This window comes from Calonectris borealis, chromosome W (assembly GCF_964195595.1).
Source record: "Calonectris borealis chromosome W, bCalBor7.hap1.2, whole genome shotgun sequence".
Taxonomy (NCBI): Eukaryota; Metazoa; Chordata; class Aves; order Procellariiformes; family Procellariidae; genus Calonectris; species Calonectris borealis.
Genome location: NC_134351.1, coordinates 20,810,822 through 20,833,777, shown reverse-complemented (window position 1 = coordinate 20,833,777; position 22,956 = coordinate 20,810,822). Strand labels below are relative to the sequence as shown.

The 22,956-nt window shown below is 45.3% G+C and overlaps 1 protein-coding gene across 1 annotated transcript in view; it reads right to left on the bottom strand.

Moving 5' to 3' along the window:
* Positions 1 to 22,956, bottom strand: part of LOC142074941 (succinyl-CoA:3-ketoacid coenzyme A transferase 1, mitochondrial-like) — a 100,259-nt gene that overhangs the window by 47,561 nt on the left and 29,742 nt on the right. Inside the window, exon 6 of the mRNA XM_075135958.1 lies at positions 15,199 to 15,305. Coding sequence (XP_074992059.1) covers positions 15,199 to 15,305 — 107 coding nt within the window. The remainder of the gene's footprint in view (positions 1 to 15,198; positions 15,306 to 22,956) is intronic.

Genomic DNA, 22,956 nt, shown 5'->3' with positions numbered 1-22,956 from the left:
CAGTGAATACATACACAGTATGTAGCATGATGTCAAAAATACATTTTCCTTTTCATCCTGTAGATCTAATCTATTACAATTTCCTCCTCTGTTGTCTCCAGCAAGCTATGAGAAGAGCCTATGTTTCTCTGTTCTAGGCCATCAGGTAATCTGTGTCTCATCCAAAACTGGAATGGGTCACTGCTTATTATGAGCAAGTTCTTTTAAGCTAGCAATACTCTACATGAAATAAGACACTGGATGATGATGTTTCCATCTTTGATTAGTTGCACTTAAAAGAAGCCGCCAAGATTTTTAGGTCTCCACTCCAGATGGAAGCAGTATCTGGTATCAACTGTATTGTGTGAATGTGGGAGGGATATGAAGACTTCTGAAAGGAACAGGAGGGAGAGGGAAAGGCAGAAAAAGAGACCAACAGGACGCAAAGGTAAGGGGAAAAAGGGAGAACACAACCAGAGAGAATGAAAGAATTTTTCAGAGGTAAGTAAGCATCAGTAGATAGATACAGGGTAGCAGCACAGACAGTAGATGCTCAAGATCATGTCAAACATAAAGACAAGCCCAAGGGGGAAGACTATTTTCTGTATTCCATGTCACAGAGCCTAAGGAAAGCAGTTTAACAGCCATCAAATCCATATGCACACACACAAGAAAGTTCAGTTTTCAATCAGAAACCATCTTGTCTTGCCAATGGGGAAGCCAGGATCTGAAGAGTTGGGTAAAATAAAAAATTCTCTCTTCATTTTCAAGTATTTTAATTTATTATTATTATTATATCTATAAAATATACAAAAATATGTAAATACATGTGTGTGTATATGTTGGAGTGACCATGGGTCGGAGTGGGAGCGCGTTCCCGGAGTAATGAGGAGTCCCAATGTGGGTATGGTCATTCTCCTTTATTTCAAGATATTGTGCTACTTTTATAAGCTAGCCACACTAACACGCGCACCTACGAATCCTTTATTGGTTTACAGTCAGCAAGCACACGAATCTTAACATACACAGATTGGTCAAAAGCAGGTGTCCACGCGAACGCTTCCTGCGCCTGCATTCCGTTACATAATCTACTGATATTTACATTCCTCAGCCTGTTTTTCCTACTCTACTATCACTTCAGAGACTCTAAAACTACAATTGCTCTTTAGCAGCCTTATACTATTACTAACAAATCCTCAGTGCTTGGAATGTTCATAGGATGATTTTTATTTAATAAAAATCCCTCCACAAATTCCCCCTTTTTATTTTTGAACAATCCAAGCCTGATTTACTACTTTCGATACAGCCTTTTTTATACAACTAAAAGCAATACAAAAGCATACACACAATATTAAGATGATAATCAATATACGCAAACCTTCTTTTATCAGAGCTATCAGCCATTGCAGCAACTCTCTAAAAATATTCATGAGCCATTCATCTAAAATGCCATGATTTTGTGGTATCATGCTTACATGGTTTTTTAACCATTGTAATTGTTTATGTGTAGACTCACCATGATCGGATAGGTTCATGCAACACATAAACTCTTCTACCCAGAAACCAGGCACACCAAACAGGTTCTGAAAGGCTCAGTTGCCGTAGCAAGAGACAAAACAAAACGCAGATTGATCTGTTTTGTTTGCCCAGGTAACCTCTTCTTGTGAGAGTGCAGGCTTCACCGCTCGGCTAGTCACCCATATTGGTCCCTTATCTGTGGAAACACACATGTATCCTCTTCCATTAAATATTACCAAAACTGGGCCCAGCCACATGCCAGTGATTGGGTCTCGATACATTACTTTTAGTTTCGGAAGCGTTGTATGAGAGTTAAACTTAAGGTTTTGGTGATGTATTATAATCGATGGCTCTTCTCTGTCTCCCATCAGACACAAATAATTTAGGGTAAATAGGACTTTATGCAGTCTCATCTGCGGGTCCTTTTCTCCCTCCTTTTGCTTTGCTAGATAGTCCTTCAATACCTGATGCGTGCGTTCTACAAGGCTCTGCCCCGTCGGTGAGTGTGGGATGCCAATAATATGCTTGACCCCCCATCTCATCAGAAAGGTTCTCAACTTCTGACTGGTGTAAGCAGGGCCATTGTCTGTTTTCAGTTGTTCTGGCACACCCAACACCGCGAAGCAAGCAAGGAGGTGCTTACACACATGATGAGCCTTCTCACCCGATAAAGCCGTGGCCCATATTACTTTAGAAAAGGTATCTATGGTGACATGCACATATTTGAGCTGCCCAAATTCAGCAATGTGAGTGACGTCAGTCTGCCAGAGCTCTAAAGCCTTGAGACCTTTTGGATTAACGCCCAGCCCTATTCCAGGTTGTCGTGGTTTAACCTGGCAGGCAGCCAAATACCACGCAGCCGCTCACTCACTCCCCCCGCCCCCCAGTGGGACGGGGAGAGAATCGGAAGGGTAAGAGTGAGAAAAACTCGTGGGTTGAGATAAAGACAGTTTAATAGAACAGCAAAGGGAAAATAATGATAATAAATAATGATAGAATATACAAAATGAGTGATGCACAATGCAATTGCTCACCACCCGCGCTGACCGATAACCAAGTAGCGATCGGCCCTTCCTGGATCACGCCTACCGTTCATATACTGAGCATGACGTCACATGGTATGGAATACCCCATTGGCCAGCTGGGCTGGCTGTCCTGATTATGTTCCCTCCCACCTTGTGTACCTAGCTCAGTCAGTAGGCACAGGAGCTGTCCTTGGACTAGGAGGGCACTTAGCAACAACTGAAAACATCAGTGTGTTATCAACATTCTCCTCATACTAAATCCAAAACACAGCACTAGGAAGAAATTTAACCCTATCCCAGCCGAAACTAGAACAGTATCCACCCCTTATTCCATACCATTTACGTTATGCTTAGGTCTCACATTTTTCGATACCTTTCAATTAATCACCACTATCTTTTTTATATATATACATATATAATACATATACCTACATATATACATATAATACATATACATACATATATATACATAAATATATATAAATGTCCATTGAGTTCTTTTAGTCCATAACTTTGGGCTCCATCTGTCATAACAGTCTTTCAGGGCCAGAAAGATGGTGTGCGGTGTTGGGCTGTTGCATCCGGAAGCCAGTTCTCATTTCGGTACTGCTGCACTCGTTCAGTTCTATCATCGTTGCACTTTGCTCGGTTTCATCGGAGTTAGTTCATTCTTCATTAATCTGGGTGATTTTCACTGCTATACCATTGATAGCAACCATAGAAATAATGATATACAATATCATATAACAATTGACATCATAAAATTCAGTTCATTAGCTATTTTCACCCAAAATCAAATCCCCTTGAGGTACACACCGGACTTGCCCATCCTTTCGCATCACCCACCAAGTGCACCCAGGTCCTTGAGCAAAAGCAATCCCATGGATGGGTTTTCCCTTGCCAGAGGCAGGAGTAACCCAGACTGTCTTCCCCAGCATATTTCTTATGTGCACGACAGGGACTTTATCTCCATCTACAGTACGTAAAAGTCTTGATTGGGCAGGGCCAGCTCGATTAACAGATCCCCTAGTGTTGACTAACCAGGTGGCTTTTGCTAAATGTGTATCCCAATGCTTGAATGTCCCACCACCCATTGCCCTCAGTGTTGTCTTTAGCAGCCCGTTGTATCGTTCGATTTTCCCGGAGGCTGGTGCGTGGTGGGGGATGTGATAGACCCACTCAATGCCGTGCTCTTTGGCCCAGGTGTCTATGAGGGTGTTTCGGAAATGAGTCCCGTTGTCTGACTCAATTCTTTCTGGGGTGCCATGTCGCCATAGGACTTGCTTTTCAAGGCCCAGGATGGTGTTCCGGGCAGTGGCATGGGGCACAGGGTATGTCTCCAGACAGCCGGTAGTTGCTTCCACCATGGTGAGCACATAGCGCTTGCCGTGCCGGGTTCGTGGGAGTGTGATATAATCAATCTGCCAGGCCTCCCCATATTTGTATTTCAACCATCGTCCCCCATACCAAAGAGGCTTTACTCGCTTGGCTTGTTTGATTGCAGCGCACGTTTCACATTCATGGAAAACCTGTGCAATAGCGTCCATGGTTAAGTCCACCCCTCGATCACGAGCCCATCTATATGTTGCATCTCTTCCTTGATGGCCTGAGGCATCATGGGCCCACCGAGCTATAAATAATTCACCCTTATGTTGCCAGTCCAGATCCACCTGGGCCACTTCAATCTTAGCAGCCTGGTCCACCTGCTGGTTGTTTTGATGTTCTTCAGTGGCCCGACTCTTGGGTACGTGAGCATCTACGTGACATACTTTTACAACCAGGTTCTCTACTCGGGCAGCAATATCTTGCCACAATGCGGCAGCCCAGACGGGTTTACCTCTGCGCTGCCAGTTGTTCTGCTTCCACTGTTGCAACCACCCCCACAGGGCATTTGCCACCATCCATGAGTCAGTATAGAGATAGAGTACTGGCCATTTTTCTCGTTCAGCAATGTCCAAGGCCAGCTGGATGGCTTTTACCTCTGCAAACTGGCTCGATTCACCTTCTCCTTCAGCAGTTTCTGCAACTTGGCGTATAGGACTCCATACAGCAGCTTTCCACCTCCGATGCTTTCCCACAAGGCGACAGGACCCATCAGTGAACAGGGCATATTGCTTCTCATTTTCTGGTAGTTTATTATACAGTGGGGCTTCTTCAGCACGTGTCACCTCCTCCTCTGGGGATATTCCAAAATCTTTGCCTTCTGGCCAGTTCGTGATCACCTCCAAGATTCCTGGGCGACTGGGGTTTCCTATTCGGGCCCGTTGTGTGATCAGTGCGACCCACTTACTCCACGTAGCATCGGTTGCATGATGTGTAGAGGGGACGCTCCCTTTGAACATCCAGCCCAGCACCGGCAGTCGGGGTGCCAGGAGGAGCTGTGCTTCAGTACCAACCACTTCCGAAGCAGCTCGAACCCCTTCATATGCTGCCAATATCTCCTTCTCAGTTGGAGTGTAGCGGGCCTTGGATCCTCTGTATCCCCGACTCCAGAACCCTAAGGGTCGACCTCGAGTCTCCCCTGGTGCTTTCTGCCAGAGGCTCCAGGTAGGGCCATTCTCCCCGGCTGCGGTGTAGAGCACATTCTTCACATCTTGTCCTGCCCGGACTGGCCCAAGGGCTACTGCATGGACTATCTCCTGTTTAATTTGTTCAAAGGCTTGTTGTTGCTCAGGGCCCCATCTGAAGTCGTTCTTCTTCCTGGTCACATGATAGAGAGGGCTTACAATCAGGCTGTAATCTGGAATATGAATTCTCCAAAAGCCCACAACGCCTAAGAAAGCTTGTGTTTCCCTTTTGCTAGTTGGTGGGGACATGGCTGTTATTTTGTTGATCACATCCATTGGGATCTGACGACGTCCATCTTGCCATTTTATACCTAACAACTGGATCTCCTGTGCAGGTCCCTTGACCTTACTTTGTTTTATGGCAAAACTGGCTTTCAGAAGGATTTGAATTATTCTCTCTCCTTTCTCAAAAACTTCTTCTGCTGTGTTGCCCCACACGATGATGTCATCAATGTATTGCAGGTGTTCTGGAGCCTCACCCTGTTCCAGTGCAGTGTGGATCAGTCCATGGCAAATGGTAGGGCTGTGTTTCCACCCCTGGGGCAGTCGGTTCCAGGTGTACTGGACGCCCCTCCAAGTGAAAGCAAACTGTGGCCTGCACTCTGCCGCCAAAGGGATGGAGAAGAAGGCATTAGCAATGTCAATTGTGGCGTACCACTTGGCTGCCTTTGACTCCAGTTCGTATTGAAGTTCTAGCATGTCCGGCACGGCAGCACTCAGTGGCGGCGTGACTTCGTTCAGGCCACGGTAGTCTACTGTTAGTCTCCACTCTCCATTAGACTTTCGCACTGGCCATATGGGACTGTTGAAGGGTGAGCGAGTCTTGCTGATCACTCCTTGGCTCTCCAATCGACGAATCAACTCATGGATAGGGATCAGGGAATCTCGGTTGGTGCGGTATTGCCGCCGGTGCACTGTTGTGGTAGCGATTGGTACCTGTTGTTCTTCAACCCTCAACAACCCCACAACAGAAGGGTCCTCTGAGAGACCAGACAAGGTGGACAGCTGTTTAATTTCCTCCGTCTCCAGGGCAGCTATACCAAAAGCCCACCGATACCCTTTTGGGTCCTTGAAATACCCTCTCCTGAGGTAGTCTATGCCAAGGATGCACGGAGCCTCTGGGCCAGTCACAATGGGGTGCTTCTGCCACTCATTCCCGGTCAGGCTCACTTCGGCCTCCAATACAGTTAACTCTTGGGATCCCCCTGTCACTCCAGAAATACAAATGGGTTCTGCCCCTTTATAGCTTGATGGCATTAGGGTGCACTGTGCACCAGTGTCTACGAGAGCCTTATACTCCTGTGGCTCTGATGTGCCAGGCCATCGAATCCACACAGTCCAGTAAACCCGGTTGTCCCTTTCCTCCACCTGGCCGGAGGCAGGGCCCCTCTAGTTCTGGTCATAGTATCCGCTTCTCACTTCTTGCAAACGTGAGTCAAGAATTCCTTCATTACAGTCCAAAGTAAGATCAGCCCTTCTACTCTGTCTGGGGAACTGTTCACTGGAAACTGGACAGTCGTGAGACAGGGTTTTCCTGAAAACTGGAGCAGCATTTTTCCTGAGAGAACCCCCTTGTGTGATTGTTTTTCCTTGCAACTCACGTACACGTGCCTCTAGGGTCAAGGTAGGTTTTCCATCCCACTGCCTCATGTCCTCTCCGTGGTCACGCAGGTAAAACCACAGGGTGCCCCGTGGTGTGTACTTTCGATATCCTCTCTCTTGAGGAGAAAAACGCCGACTCCTAATGGCTGAGATACTGGTCCGTACAGGTGGAGAATAGGACATATCGTCTTTGAGTTGCTGGACCTCTCGGGATAGTTTCTCTACAGCCGAGACAAGGGAGGAGGAGATAGTTTCTTCGAAATCCCGAAGTCTGTTAACCACCTCATCCACCGTTGGTGCTTCTTCCTCTTTCCAGCACAGTACTGCCAACGAACTGGCATACGATGCTGGTGCGCTCCGTACTAACTTCCGCCACATGGGTCGGGTGCACTGGACTTCATCTGGATCTTTGGGTGTTCGGCCGTCGTCCAGGTCACTATAAACCACCTCCAGCACGCCTAGTTCTCTCAGGTACTGGATACCTCTCTCCATAGTGGTCCATTTGCCTAGGCGATATATAACATCTTCCTTGAAGGGATACCTTTCCTTCACGCCTGACAGCAGTCGCCTCCAGAGGCTGAGGACCTGTGTCCCTTTTCCGATTGCTTTGTCAATACCCGCTTCCCTAGCAAGGGATCCCAGCTGTTTGGCCTCCTTCCCCTCTAATTCCAGGCTACTGGCCCCATTATCCCAGCATCGGAGCAGCCAGGTAACAATATGCTCACCTGGACGACGGCTGAAATCTTTCCGCATATCTCGCAACTCATTCAGGGATAGGGATCGGGTGGTTTCCGTCTCGTTTATGAGTTCTTCCTCTTCCTCCTCCTCTCCTCGTGATGTCCCTGCTCTTTCATCATCCCTTTCTAAACGACCTGATCTCCGCTTCCAAGATTTCCTCTTCTGTACAGGGGTGACGGATACCAGCAAGGGTTGGTCCTCTGGTTCAGCTGTAGTGCCTGTTGCTGGAGTTTGGGTAGCTGCAGTGCTTGTCATGGGGGTTGGAGTAATTGTAGTGCCTGTTGCCGGAGCTTGAGTGGCTGCAGTGCTTGTCACAGGGGTTGGAGAAGCTACGGTGACTGTTGCCGGGGTTTGAGTAGCCACAGGGGTTGTCATGGGGGTTGGAGTAGCCGCAGTGCCTGTCGTGGGGTTTTGAGTAGCCACCGTGTCTGTAGCCGCCCCCGAGACTCGCCGCTCCGCCCGCCCCGATGAGGCACCGCTGCTTGCCCTCCCTCTTTTCTTGTTCCTGAGGGTTGATCTCTGGACAGTATTCCTGAATAGTTGTTTAACCCTAAACAAGGCCTGAACCACATTCAGGAGACATAGCAATAGGAACATGCTTGTTTGAACATCCCAAGGATATTCAAAATTCTCAGGGAATATTGTGGACATCTTTGTGAAGAGGATAGAAGAAAAAGGAGTTTCTGACGATATGGAAGGGAAGATGAACAAGTGGGAGAGAGTGTCCCATCCTGTCTCCCCCTTAAATTCATTCTCCGAGGAGAAGCAAGTGCAATTACCAATAATTTCTAAGAGGTGGTTCCCGAGGTACAGAAATGACGGCAGTGCCGAATACAGATACCAGATTAGACTTACGACCAACGATTTTATCACCTCATAAAACAGCAACAAAATGATAATCTTGGCCCAGTTCCAAATAATGATAAACAGCACAAACGGGAACACATACTGCAAGCAAGGTATTACATGACCCAACATTGAGAGCCAGCCCCACAACTTTGACAGCCAATACATCAACATTGTGACCAATCAATATAATGGATGCTTATAACAATTTTGCCTTAACACACTTTGGTCAGATCTATCGTTATCTCAACCCTTCGTGCCCCACGTTGGGCGCCAAAAAGGACTGTCGTGGTTTAACCTGGCAGGCAGCCAAATACCACGCAGCCGCTCACTCACTCCCCCCGCCCCCCAGTGGGACGGGGAGAGAATCGGAAGGGTAAGAGTGAGAAAAACTCGTGGGTTGAGATAAAGACAGTTTAATAGAACAGAAAAGGGAGAATAATGATAATAAATAATGATAGAATATACAAAATGAGTGATGCACAATGCAATTGCTCACCACCCGCGCTGACCGATAACCAAGTAGCGATCGGCCCTTCCTGGATCACGCCTACCGTTCATATACTGAGCATGACGTCACATGGTATGGAATACCCCATTGGCCAGCTGGGCTGGCTGTCCTGATTATGTTCCCTCCCATCTTGTGTACCTAGCTCAGTCAGTAGGCACGGGAGCTGTCCTTGGACTAGGAGGGCACTTAGCAACAACTGAAAACATCAGTGTGTTATCAACATTCTCCTCATACTAAATCCAAAACACAGCACTAGGAAGAAATTTAACCCTATCCCAGCCGAAACTAGAACACAGGTCCATGATTTCCACACTTGGGACAGGCCTGTATGATAGAGCGAGCTTCGTTTTCTGATAACCCATATTGCCTTCTTAAACCCTTTGAGTTTTGATGAAATATTTCATGACCCTGCCTAGCTTGTAAAAATTTATCTACAGGTGGTACGTGACACGCTGGACTGACAAGATTGTCCGCTATCTGATTGCCTTGTCCTAAACCCAACTCCCATTGATGGCTACGGATATGAATAACACAACACGGAGCCACTCGCTGGGAGATGGTTGATCTTAATTGAATAAATAATTTCCCTAGCTGAGGATTATTTGTTTCCCTAATCAGCGCGTCTTGAATTCTTGGTATAAGCCCAGCTACATATAGAGAATCAGTCACCACATTCAAAGGATGATCAAGCCAGTTCCCTAATGCCCATACCACCGCCATTAATTCTAAAGTCTGTAAGGTATCTCCAGCTTGCCCTTGCAAAATCTTTTTGCACCATTGATCTGTTTCCCACCATACGCATGCAGCTTGTCTAGAACGTTTTCCCGCATCTGTATATACCGTCAACCCCTCGAGTATCGGGCTAACAATCACTTTAGGTTTTTCTAGCCACTGATTTCGTTTTAGAATCTGCCACAATTTCCCTTGAGGTTGCTGAGAATGCACCTTTCCACTAAATCCTAACAGAGATTCTTGAATGGCCAGCATGTGACGTATCCACCATTCTAAATCTACAGCGTTAACAGGAATACTGATGTCTGCTGGTTCCTGTCCTGTCAGCTCTATAATTCGCGTTCTCCCTTTTCGGATTAATTCCCCTACGGCTTCAGGACGAGTTTGTATACTGAAACGTGGTTGTACCCGTAAGAAAACCCATTCCAAAATTTGAAAAAGGGAGGAATTTGGCGAGTTATCATTACTCTTGTTGTCAATGGCAATCACGGAGTTCATTCCCTGTTGTCCCTTCATCTCCCCCTTCTTGTTTTGCCATTGACATATAACGGCAAAAGGTGATTCTTCGGTGTTACAGATAAGCAAAGAAAGTGGCAGTTCAAGGATTCTTCTTGCGGTCCAGGCTATAGTAAGTTTGTTTATAATGTGCTGTAAGGCTACGTGGTGTTTGTCCGTCATATGAATTTCAGCTGCAGGCTGAGTGCCTCGCAGTAATTCAGTTAGTGGTTTAATGTCTGCATTGGTAATGCCAGCGCAATTGCGAACCCATTGGATGTCGCCTAAGACCGTTTGCACATCAGCCAATGTTTTAAGAGGAGTTTTTAGTGCTATTTTTTGAGGACGAATTTTTGCCTGTTCAATGATCCACCCTAGGTATTTCCAAGGTGGAGACCTTTGAATCTTTTCTGGTGCAATTACAAGTCCCTTGTCTGCTAGCATGGTTGTTAATTGTCGTATATGATGCACTTCAAAAGGAACTTGTTGACAACACAAAATATCATCCATATAATGATAGATGATAGTTTCAGGCCATTTTTCTCTTATTGGTTGCAGTGCCCAGGCGACATATAATTGACACAATTTAGGAGAGTTTTTCATCCCTTGTGGAAGTACCACCCACTCATACCGCTCTGCTGGTGCTGCTTTATTTATCGAGGGTATGGAAAAGGCAAATCTCTGAGTGTCCTGAGGGTGCAGTGGGATTGTGAAAAAGCAGTCCTTTAAATCAACTATAAGTATGTGCCAATTTTCAGGTAACATATTAGGTGATGGCATTCCAGGTTGTAAGGCTCCCATAGGCAACATTTGGTCATTTATTTTCCTCAAATCATGTAGTAAACGCCACTTCCCACTTTTCTTAGGGATGACAAAAATAGGAGTATTCCATGGACTGACAGATGGTTTGATATGTCCCTCTATAAGTTGTTCGGATACCAGTTGTTTAGTTATTTGCAATCGCTCTTTAGTCATGGGCCACTGGTCAACCCAAACAGGGTCATTGGAGATCCATGTTAACGGTGGGTTGGGCGATTGCTCCCCAGTGCCCATGACTAAAAATGCTTTGTAGTCAGCATTGCCCCGATCTGACTGAGAACATCACGTCCAATTAATGCCTCCAAATTTCCAGGGAGCGACAAAACATGGACCTTCAGTGTTGCCCTCTGGCCTTCTGGGAAACTCACTTGAACCGGTTTACTACTTATATATGAGGCTGAGTTCCCTCCCACTCCTGCAATTAATGCCTTTGGGGTTTCTATTTCCCACTGCAACGGCCAATTTGCTCGATTTATAATAGTTATGTCGGCACCAGTGTCCAACATTGCATTTATTCTTAATGAAAGGTTATCCTGAGTCAAAGTCACAGTTTCGAGTGGGCGATGGTCTAATTTTGTAGTGAAACATACAGCAGGTCCAGTAGAACCAAATCCTTTACACCCACGCTCTTCCCAATCTTGGTTTGATCGATTTAAAGGATTTTTAAAAGCTAATATCTGGGCTATCCGACTGCCCTTTGGGATGAAGAGAGGAGGACTAATTGTATAGGCCATAATATGAATTTGACCAGTATAGTCTGCATCAATGACTCCAGGAATTACGATCAATCCTTTTATTCCTGCAGAAGATCGACCTAAAAGGATTCCACCTATCCTATTACTATCAGCTACTAAAGGCCCTACTGCATTGCTAGGGATTTTGCACACTTCTGTATTGGTTAAAGTGAAATCTATTGTTGTTTCCAGGTCGACTCCCAAACTTCCTTTGGTGGCAGCCGAGTGTTTTAGTAAAAACCCTGATTGCTGCTGTTGTTCTGAGGGGGCATTTGTTTCTGCACGCGGCCTCTCCTCGCGCTCAATTTGAAGTTTCCCGAACAGGCCTTAGTAGCATGGGTATTTTTTTGACACCTATCACACCATACGGGAGCACGACAATTTCGCTTGCTATGCCCCTGTTCCCCGCAACGATAGCAGATGCCTTTAAAGGGCTGAACTATTCCTGGAGAGTGTTTTCGCCTAACAACAGCTGCCAATGGTTGTACTACTTCTTTGACAGCACTTTGCAGCACAGCTGCCATCGACTCATTTTGTTGTTGAACTCCTGCTCTTTCCACCCGAGAAAGCATTTCTTCCACTCCTGCCCCTTTGGGCAGACTGGCTAGAATGGCCTTGGTAGTGTTATTGGCGTTATCAAAGGCCAAAATTCTAAACATTTGTTGTTTATTGTTCTCTCCCAAATCTGGGTGGTTCATTACTGCATCCCAAAGCCTATCAATAAAGTTGCTATACTTCTCAGTTGCACCTTGCGTCACCGAGCTGAAAGAAGGGCCTTCCGATCCTGGTAAGGAAAGAAACGCATCTAAAGCAAGCTTAGAAGATAACTGTAACATATTGACAGGAAAAGTTAGTTGGACATTTATATCAGCATAACGTCCCCCACCAATGAGCATTTCTGCTGTAATCCCATATAATGGATCCCCTGGCTGCTGATGTTGAGCAGCAGCATTCACTGCCCTCTGAGACCATGACGATCCCCATAACAAAAACTGCGTAGGTGTCAACAGAAGTCTCATCAGACTTTGACAATCATGAGGACACATCAAATCAGCAGAAAAAATCCAAATAACAATTTGTCGCGAGGCTTCCGATTTAACACCATACTGCGATATAGTATTTTTGGCTTGTCGTAGAATCTTCCAATCATGCGGTTCCCATTTTCCTTGACCGTTGTACTGTACCACCGGAAAAGCCATGGGGCCAATGTTGGATACAACTCCCCACTGTCCATCCAAAATAGCATCCCGAACAACTCCACTCCATCGGCCAGGATGGGTAGCCGCGGTAGGTCCGGAGAAACAGGGTGGCAAGTTGTCTCTCGAACCGGCGGTTGACCAAGGTTCTCCTTTTTGCTGAGTCTGTGTAGTCAAGTCCTTTAGTTGTTGCACAACCTCTTTTAACAGCTGATTAATACTGTCTGTTGAATTTTTCTCTTTTCCGCTAGATGGCGGTGTGGCAGCACCGGAGGAATCATTGGAGAGTGGCAAGGGGGGGTAGAGAGGAGGGGCGGTGGGAGGAGGGCGGCACGTTTCCCCGCCTGGAATCGGGGGGGTGGGTGGAGCTGGCCACTCCTCCCCCTTCATGCCCAGCGGTTGCTCTTCCGCTTTCGCCTCACACTGCTGCTCCGCTTTAGCTCCGGCAACTTCTGGCTGCTGTGGCGCAGATGATATTGTCGGGCAAGATGGCGAACATAGACTGTCGGGCGTTTTTAAGTCCTGCTCAACTTTATCGCGCAATTCGGCAACAGTCTTACAGGTGGACCCCGTCATACCCTTCACAGCAGGCAGCCCAAAAAATCGCGCGAAAGGTCCCGCCTTGGATTCCATGCTCTTAGACTGTTCCGGCATGGGGTCCGGAGCCAGCATCTGAACAGCCGCACACGCCACCTCCCGTTCAGCTTTCATAGCTTTTAAAGTGTCTAGTACGTCTCCCCACAAGCCTGACACAGACTTAATGTCCTTCTCAAATTTTTTATCACCTCCAGTAAGCTTCTGCCACATTAGTTCTCCCAGCTCCCGCCATTCAAGCACAGAAAACAACGTGTGAGTGTCTTTAAAATGTCCCAAACGTTGTCCTAACTTAATTAGCTTGATAAGCTGTTTCACCGTTGTCTCGATCCCTCTCTTAGAGAGTAGTCCTACGAGCAACGCAGCTGCTGCCTCATTCTCCATAATAGCAGCGCACCCTCTGGGAGGCAGTTGGCCACTCTGCACCGATATCTATTCTATCTGTTTGAGCAATAGAATAGTACAACTCCCAGTCGCTGGTTTCCCACTCCCCTTCTCTCGCTGCGCTTACCGCAGTCTCAAAGAATTGTAGTCTCTGCTACCAGACCTCTGGGTTATGAGCCCATCACGTTTCCGCATCCCCTGCTACCAGATGTTGGAGTGACCATGGGTCGGAGTGGGAGCGCGTTCCCGGAGTAATGAGGAGTCCCAATGTGGGTATGGTCATTCTCCTTTATTTCAAGATATTGTGCTACTTTTATAAGCTAGCCACACTAACACGCGCATCTACGAATCCTCTATTGGTTTACAGTCAGCAAGCACACGAATCTTAACATACACAGATTGGTCAAAAGCAGGTGTCCACGCGAACGCTTCCTGCGCCTGCATTCCGTTACATAATCTACTGATATTTACATTCCTCAGCCTGTTTTTCCTACTCTACTATCACTTCAGAGACTCTAAAACTACAATTGCTCTTTAGCAGCCTTATACTATTACTAACAAATCCTCAGTGCTTGGAATGTTCATAGGATGATTTTTATTTAATAAAAATCCCTCCACATGTATACACACACATATATACACATAAAAAGCATTACTTTATCTGTATTATTTTATTCACATATTTTTCAGTTGCTTTTTCAACTCCTTGTTCCTTTTAATACATACAAAGACAGACTGCATCATTCAGCATCTTCTCGTAGTAAACTGCAACTGATTACTATAACACTTGCCTTTTCATCTGATAGCCATAAAACAAACAAATAAAAACCAGCCGTTAAACATAGGCAAAACCTCTCCTGCTTCAGTTCAGGACAAACCAGAGCACAAACATATCAACCCAAACAAATTATGTTATCACTAGTGCAACACCCAAATTTTTTACTACAAAAGATATTTAAATTCATATGATGCCTCTCCCTATACCACTGAGATCAAACAGACTTTAAACACACTTTTCTGGGGACAGAATCAAGTTTTCCCATCACTGAATGTCCGGGAGACTGACTCAGCTCCCTTCTGTTCTGACATACGTGAACCTGCACTTCTTGGGTCAGCCTTCAGTTGTGCAAGAGAAAGGACCCAAACTAACATGAAAATTGAAATGAACAGAATGTCGCCACATTTCTCTACAGTCAACATGACGACTTTGGTCTGCTATGCCTCATTTTTACTACCAATGATTTATTTCATGGCTATATTTGAATTCTCAAAAGTCATTAGAAAAAGCAATTATATTTTGTTTTTTATAGCAGTATAATTTGACAGTAGGGAAAGGCAATATGAAAGAAAGTGAAATCGGTAAAACATTATTTGCCAGCACACAGGAGACAGGATTCTCCTTCTCTTTCATTATCTAAACCATTAAAGAATATTTTCCCACTGGTAAACAAGCCATACCTGAAAATTATGTTTCCTGCACGATCAGCCTTCCATGCCTTCACAAGAGCAAAATCTCCTGTAATCGACTTCTCCAGAATAAAGTGACGGCCATCAAACTCTCGCACCTACAGAGAAAAGTACACTATTGAGATGTAGGTTTCTTCAAACAGATCTCCCATGTAATATTTATTTTATGGGGTTAATTTTACAGACTATTATATTTAGACTTCTTTTTGCACTACATATGTTTTTATCTGAAAAACTGTAAGCTCAAGTGTGTGATCACAGAGAAGCACAGAAAGTCTGTAAACCCCAGTTTTATCATAGTGTCTCTGTTTAGTGAAATAGAATAAGAATCAGATCCATATTCCTGCTGCTCCATATACTGGAATTAGACATGTTTTTTTGTTGCACATCTACCAGCTAACCAAAAACCAAAGTGCTAAAGCAGAACTGTTGAAAAAGTTCATAATCACTGCCCATCACCAGAAAACCCAAATCTAAAATGAAGAGGACTTGAGACAGAGTACTCAAGTCAGATTATCTGACAGGCTGAATTTCGTATGGTTTTCTCTGCATTTATGATCAATATTTGTAATGATATTGTGCATGAAGCCAGAATATGTAACTGACAAACAGCTAGTATTTTAACAGCTCCATAAAATTAAATGCATTTTTCAAGAATAAAAATGGAATCTCTTTTTATCAAGATAAAAATTCTTCTGATTCATTGCCAAGCTCACTCATAACAACTGGGCTGGGGAAGCAAATTAAAACATGCAAATTCCATTCAATGTAGAAACTGAAGTCTAACAAAAGTATTCTGGCAAACTTATCACTAGATTCTCTAATACATACTTGCATTTCCTTTGCAGTCACAAGTGACGCTCAATACTGAACAACTTCATAGGATAGAGGCAGAATTGAATCTCAGTGGAAATCAGTTTTAGTTTCAAAGAATATTCAATACAGGCAAACTCAGGATATATTTTTGCATCCACAAGATCACTGACATCCAAAAGAAAAGGTTTTGGACTTTGTTAAACCATTAAAATAAGGTATCAGATTATTTCAAAATTATTCATGCAGAACTGTGTTACAATGTATACAGGAATAAAACTCAGATAAAAAATGGACAAAAATGAGGAAGGCAAAAGGAATTCCTCTTATGTTATTAGACAATTTTAGGAAATACAAGAACATTTTCACACTTTTATGAAGCCAGCTCAATCTGCCAAAGAAAGGTTATCTGGACTCTGTCTCTGCATTCTCTGTCAAGGAGCCTGAAATTATCCAAGATCCTCCAGTCACACTGAAGACTGGCTTCTTCAAGAACCTTGTTCTTCCCCATCTAGCTTTATATGAGAACTCCAAGTCTACATAGATTCATATCCAAGACCTCAGTTCCAAACAATATGGATATACCCATGAAAATCAACCCCTAACCTCTTCATTAAGCATTTCCGTTATTAAGTATAGCATATTGCTAGGACCATTGCAGAAAGGAAAGCAAAGCAAAAGAACATAAAAAAACACCAAGAAAAAAAAGCCAACACTCTACTGTCTCAGAAAAGATGGGGGGAATATTTATGATTGCCAGTCACCACCAAGCAGGTAAGACACAAATCCTACATAGAAACATGAACCAGCATTTTTTCTAACAACGTAGAAGGTTAGGAGTATACACAAATACTATTTGAGAGCAAATTAAAATTTCTGAGAGGGGTAGAAAGCATGACAAAAGTGTATCAGAAGTCAGTTTTCTGGTCCTGTAAAAGAACTGAGCTTTTATAAAATGACACTTGCACTCGAAATGGATTTGGAGAATGGATTTGATCAAATCGTGTTAGTGATGTTATTAGCCCCCCAAAAAGACTGAGGAGAGTAAGAAAGACTTTTCCACAAATGTTAAAAGGTAGAAGAAAAATGTTATCAAAATTATAAGCTATTTAATAAACAAGACATTCCTTCAAATGGTAAAACATCATAATGACATATTCAGTAAGAAAATTGAGAAGGAAAAAAAAAGACTAAGCTAATTATTATAGTGAAAATAGCCATGTATAAAATACACAAAATCCATGGGGGGAAAAAGTTACCTATACCCCAGAGATGTTCTTGAGGTAGAGTTTAATGCCTACTGCAGCCTAATTGGAACATACAGCATTAGCCCCACCCATTTCTTCAAGTACAGTTATGGCACTGAGAAATCTCTTCCCCTCTCCAAATTCTACACCCAATTTCAATATGAAGCCCTTGTTTCTCACTTGGAAACCACACTGTTTTTATTTCTTTGCAATTTCAAATACTCATACTAAATTGCATTTCAACTGTTGGCAAAAGTGTTTCCTGAAAGTTTGTGTCAACTCCCTGTTTAACAGGAAAATGTCCCATCCTCTTCTAATGCTAAAGCTTCATGTACAGCTGCAGGGTTGCTTACTCCATACCACAGTACGTAAGGAGCACCTGCCCTGCTAATAGGAGGCTGTTCTCAATCCGTACTGTGCATTGCAGTGGCCTGGTACAAGATTTTGTTTGAATACACAGTGAACGTGGTCAGAGAACTGTCAAGTGAAGAGTAATTCAGCAAGGAAGGTTTTCACCTGGATCAGTTCTTGATGCTAAGTGTCCTGGTTTCAGCTGGGATAGAGTTAAATTTCTTCCTAGTGCTGTGTTTTGGATTTAGTATGAGAAGAATGTTGATAACACACTGATGTTTTCAGTTGTTGCTAAGTACCCTCCTAGTCAAGGACTCTTCAGAGGCTGGGAGGGAGCATAGCTAGGACAGCTGGCCCAGCTGGCCAACGGGGTATTCCATACCATGTGACGCCACGCTCAGTATATGAATGGTAGGTGTGATCCAGGAAGTAGAGATCGCTACTTGGTTGTCGGTCAGCGCGGGTGGTGAGCAATTGTATTGCGCATCACTCATTTTGTATATTCGATCATTATTATTATTATTATTAATATTCCTTCCTTTTGTGTTCCATTGAACTGTCTTTATCTCAACCCATGAGTTTTTCTCACTCTTACCCTTCCGATTCTCTCCCCGTCCCACTGGGGGCGGGGGGTGAGCGAGCGGCTGTGTGGTTTTTAGCTGCCTGCTGGGTTAAACCACAAGACTCCTTTTAGGCACGCAACGTGGGTCACGAAGGGTTGAGATAATGACACATCTGACCCGAGAGGGTTAAAACAAATTGGTTATAAGCATTCATTATATCACTTTAGTACTCGCTGGTCACAATGTTGGTTTATTTGCTCTCAGAGTTGTTGGATCTGTTCTTGGAGTTTTGGTATGTAGCACCTTACTGGCTGTCTATACTGCTGATTATCAGTTTTTATGTGGAGTTTATCATCTCTGGGAGATGGATTAAGGTCATCGCTTTGCTACACTGTGTAACACTGGCTTATGGTATGATAAAATTATTGATCAGAAGACTGTACTCAGCACTGCCGTCATTCCTGTTCTTCGGGAACTATCTTTTAGAAACTATTAATAACTACACTTTTTACCTCTTCTCTGCGGAGAGCCAATTTACGGGGGAGACACCTTCCTTCACCTTCCCCTTCTCCTCCAGGCTGATTACAATAGCTCTTGAGGATTTTGAATATCCTTGGGATGTTCAAACCAGCATGTTCCTATTGCTATGTCTCCTGAATGTGTTTCAGGCCTTGTTTAAGGTTAAACAACTATTTAAGAAAACCACCCAAAGATCTGCCCCGAGACTGGATAGTTATGGGTGGCAGGGTGTGTGGGATAGTATGGGCAAGCGCCTAGGACAGTGGTCACCTCCAGTGTTTTGGAGCTTCACCCCTGAACAAGTGCAGAACCCTGAAAAACTAGTAAAATATTTGGAAAACGTATGCTGTCACCATGGCAATTTCAGAGAGACCCAGATCACTGCAACGTGCTGGGGCATGGCCCATGCCTACCAAGCCCTGTTCAACCTTATTCAGAACCCTCAAGGGGGAGAGAAGGTCTCCGGATCTGATGAATAAACGATGGGCACTGCGGCTACTCCAACCCCCGCGACGGGCGTTGCGCTACTCCAACCCCCGCCACGAGCACTGCGGCTGAACCAGAGGACCAACCCTTGCTGGTATCAGTCGCCCCTGTACAGAAGAAGAAATCTTGGAGGTGAAAGTCAGGTCGTTTAGAAAGGGATGATGGAAAAGCAGGGCCATCACAAGGAGGGGAGGAGGAAGAGGAAGAACTCGTAAACGAGACGGAAACCACCCGATCCCTATCCCTGAGTGAGTTGCGAGATATGCAGAAAGATTTCAGGCGTCGTCCAGGCGAGCATTTTGTTACCTGGCTGCTCCAATGCTGGGATAATGGGGCCAGTAGCCTGGAATTAGAGGGGAAGAAAGCCAAACAGCTGGGACCCCTCGCTAGGGAAGGGGGCACCGATAAAGCGATTGGAAAAGGGGCACAAGCCCTCAGCCTCTGGAGGCAACTCCTGTCAGGCGTGAAGGAAAGGTATCCCTTCAAGGAAGATGTTATATATCGCCCAGGCAAATGGACCACTATGGAGAGAGGTATCCAGTACCTGAGAGAATTAGGCGTGCTGGAGGTGGTTTATAGTGACCTGGACGACCAAACGCCCAAAGATCCAGATGAAGTCCAGTGCATGCGACCCATGTGGTGGAAGTTGGTACGGAGTGCACCAGCATCGCATGCCAGTTCGTTGGCAGTACTGACCTGGAAAGAGGAAGAAGCACCAACGGTGGATGACGTGGTTGGCAGATTCTGGAAATACAAAGAAACTGTCTCTTCCTCCCTTGTCTCGGCTGTGGAGAAATTGTCCCGGGAGTTCCAGCAATTCAAAGAGGATATGTCCTATTCACCACCTGTACGGACCAGTATCTCAGCCATTAGGAGACCCTTCTGTTGTGGGGTTGCTGAGGGTTGAGGAACAAGAGGTGCAGATCGCTACCACAACAGTGCACCGGCAGCAATATCGCACCAACCGAGACTCCCTGATTCCCATCCATAAGCTGATTCGTCGACTGGAAAGCCAAGGAGTGATCAGCAAGACTCGCTCACCCTTTAACAGTCCCATATGGCCAGTGCGAATGTCTAATGGAGAGTGGAGAAATACAGTACAGCGGAGAGGAAACAGTCTAGGAGGTTCCTGGAGTGTGTGGAAGATAACTTCCTGACACAGCTGGTGAGTGAGCCAACTAGGGAAGGCGCCCCACTGGACCTGTTGTTTGTGAACAGAGAAGGACTTGTGGGTGATGTGATGGTTGGAGGCCATCTTGGGCACAGCGATCATGAAATGATAGAGTTTTTGATTCTTGGAGAAGTAAGGAGGGTGGTTAGCAGAACTGCTACCTTGGACTTCTGGAGGGCAGCCTTTGGCCTGTTTAGGGGCCTAGTTGACAGAGTCCCTTGGGAGGCAGTCCTGAAGGGCAAAGGAGTCCAGGAAGGCTGGACATTCTTCAAGAAGGAAATCTTAAAGGCGCAGGAGCAGGCCGTCCCCATGTGCCGAAAGAAAAGTTGGCGGGGAAGACGACTGGCCTGGCTGAACAGAGAGCTATGGCTGGAACTCAGGAAAAAAAAGAGAGTTTATGACCTTTGGAAGGAGGGGCAGGCAACTCAGGAGGACTACAAAGATGTCGAGAGGTTATGCAGGGAGAAAATTAGAAAGACCAAAGCCCAACTAGAACTTAATCTGGCTACTGCGGTAAAAGATAATAAAAAATGTTTCTGTAAAAACATTAGCAACAAAAGGAGGGCTAAGGAGAATCTCCATCCTTTATTGGAGGCGGAGGGAAACATAGTGACAAAGGATGAGGAAAAGGCTGAGGTACTTAATGCCTTCTTTACCTCAGTCTTTAATAGTAAGACCAATTGTTCTCGGGGTACCCAGCCCCCTGAGCTGGAAGACAGGGACGGCGAGCAGAATGAAGCCCCCATAATCCAAGGGGAAATGGTTAGCGACCTGCTACACCACTTAGACACACACAAGTCTATGGGGCCGGATGGGATCCACCCAAGGGTACTGAGGGAGCTGGCAGAAGTGCTCACCAAGCCACTTTCAATCCTTTATCAGCAGTCCTGGCTAACCAGGGAGGTCCCAGCTGACTGGAGGTTAGCAAATGTGACGCCCATCTACAAGAAGGGCCAGAAGGATGACACGGGGAACTACAGGCCTGTCAGTCTGACCTCGGTGCCAGGGAAGGATATGGAGCAGATCATCTTGAGTGCCATCACATGGCACGTACAGCATAACCAGGTGATCAGGCCCAGTCAGCATGGGTTTCTGAAAGGGAGGTTGTCCTGGTTTCGGCTGGGATAGAGTTAAATTTCTTCCTAGTGCTGTGCTTTGGATTTAGTATGAGAAGAATGTTGATAACACACTGATGTTTTCAGTTGTTGCTAAATACCCTGTCAAGGACAGCTTTCATGCCCTAACAAGCAGAGGCTGGGAGGAGGGAGCATAGCCAGGACAGCTGGCCCAGCTGGCCAATGGGGTATTCCATACCATGTGATGTCATGTTCAGTATATGAATGGTATGCGTGATCCAGGAAGTAGCGATCGCTACTTGGTTATCGGTCAGCACGGGTGGTGAGCAATTGCATTGTGCATCACTCATTTTGTATATTCTATTATTATTATTATTATTATTATTATTATTATTATTATTATTATTATTATTTTCCCTTTTCTGTTCTATTAAACTGTCTTTATCACAACCCACGAGTTTTTCTCACTCTTACCCTTCCGATTCTCTCCCCATCCCAATGGGGGGTGGGGGGGAGTGAGCAAGTGGCTGCGTGGGGTTTGTCTGCCTGCCAGGTTAAACCATGACAGTCCTTTTTGGCACCCAACGTGGGGCTCAAAGGGTTGAGATAACAATAGATCTGACCAAAGTGTGTTAACACAAAATTGGTTATAAGCTGATTAGTCGACTGGAGAGACAAGGAGTGATCAGCAAGACTCGCTCACCCTTTCACAGTCCCATATGGCCAGTGTGAAAGTCTAATGGAGAGTGGAGACTAACAGTAGACTACCGTGGCCTGAACGAAGTCACGCCGCCACTGAGTGCTGCCGTGCCGGACATCCTAGAACTTCAATATGAACTGGAGTCAAAGGCAGCCAAGTGGTACGCCACAAATGATATCGCTAATGCGTTCTTCTCAATCCCTTTGGCGGCAGAGTGCAGGCCACAGTTTGCTTTCACTTGGAGGGGCGTCCAGTACACCTGGAATCGACTGCCCCAGGGGTGGAAACATAGCCCTACCATTTGCCATGGAGTGATCCACACCACACTGGAACAGGGTGAGGCTCCGGAACACCTGCAATACATTGATGACATCATCGTATGGGGCAACACAGCAGAAGATGTTTTTGAGAAAGGGGAGAAAATAATTCAAATCCTTCTGAAGGCTGGTTTTGCCATAAAACAAAGTAAGGTCAAGGGACCTGCACAGGAGATCCAGTATTTAGGAATAAAATGGCCAGATGGACGTCGTCAGATCCCAATGAATGTGATCAACAAAATAACAGCCATGTCCCCACCAACTAGCAAAAAGGAAACACAAGCTTTTTTAGGTGTTGTGGGCTTTTGGAGAATTCATATTCCACATTACAGTCAGATAGTAAGCCCTCTCTATCAGGTGACCAGGAAGAAGAATGATTTCAAATGGGGCCCTGAGCAACAACAAGCCTTTGAACAAATGAAACGGGAGATAGTTCATGCAGTAGCCCTTGGGCCAGTCCAGGCAGGACAAGATGTAAAGAATGTGCTCTACACCGCAGCCAGGGA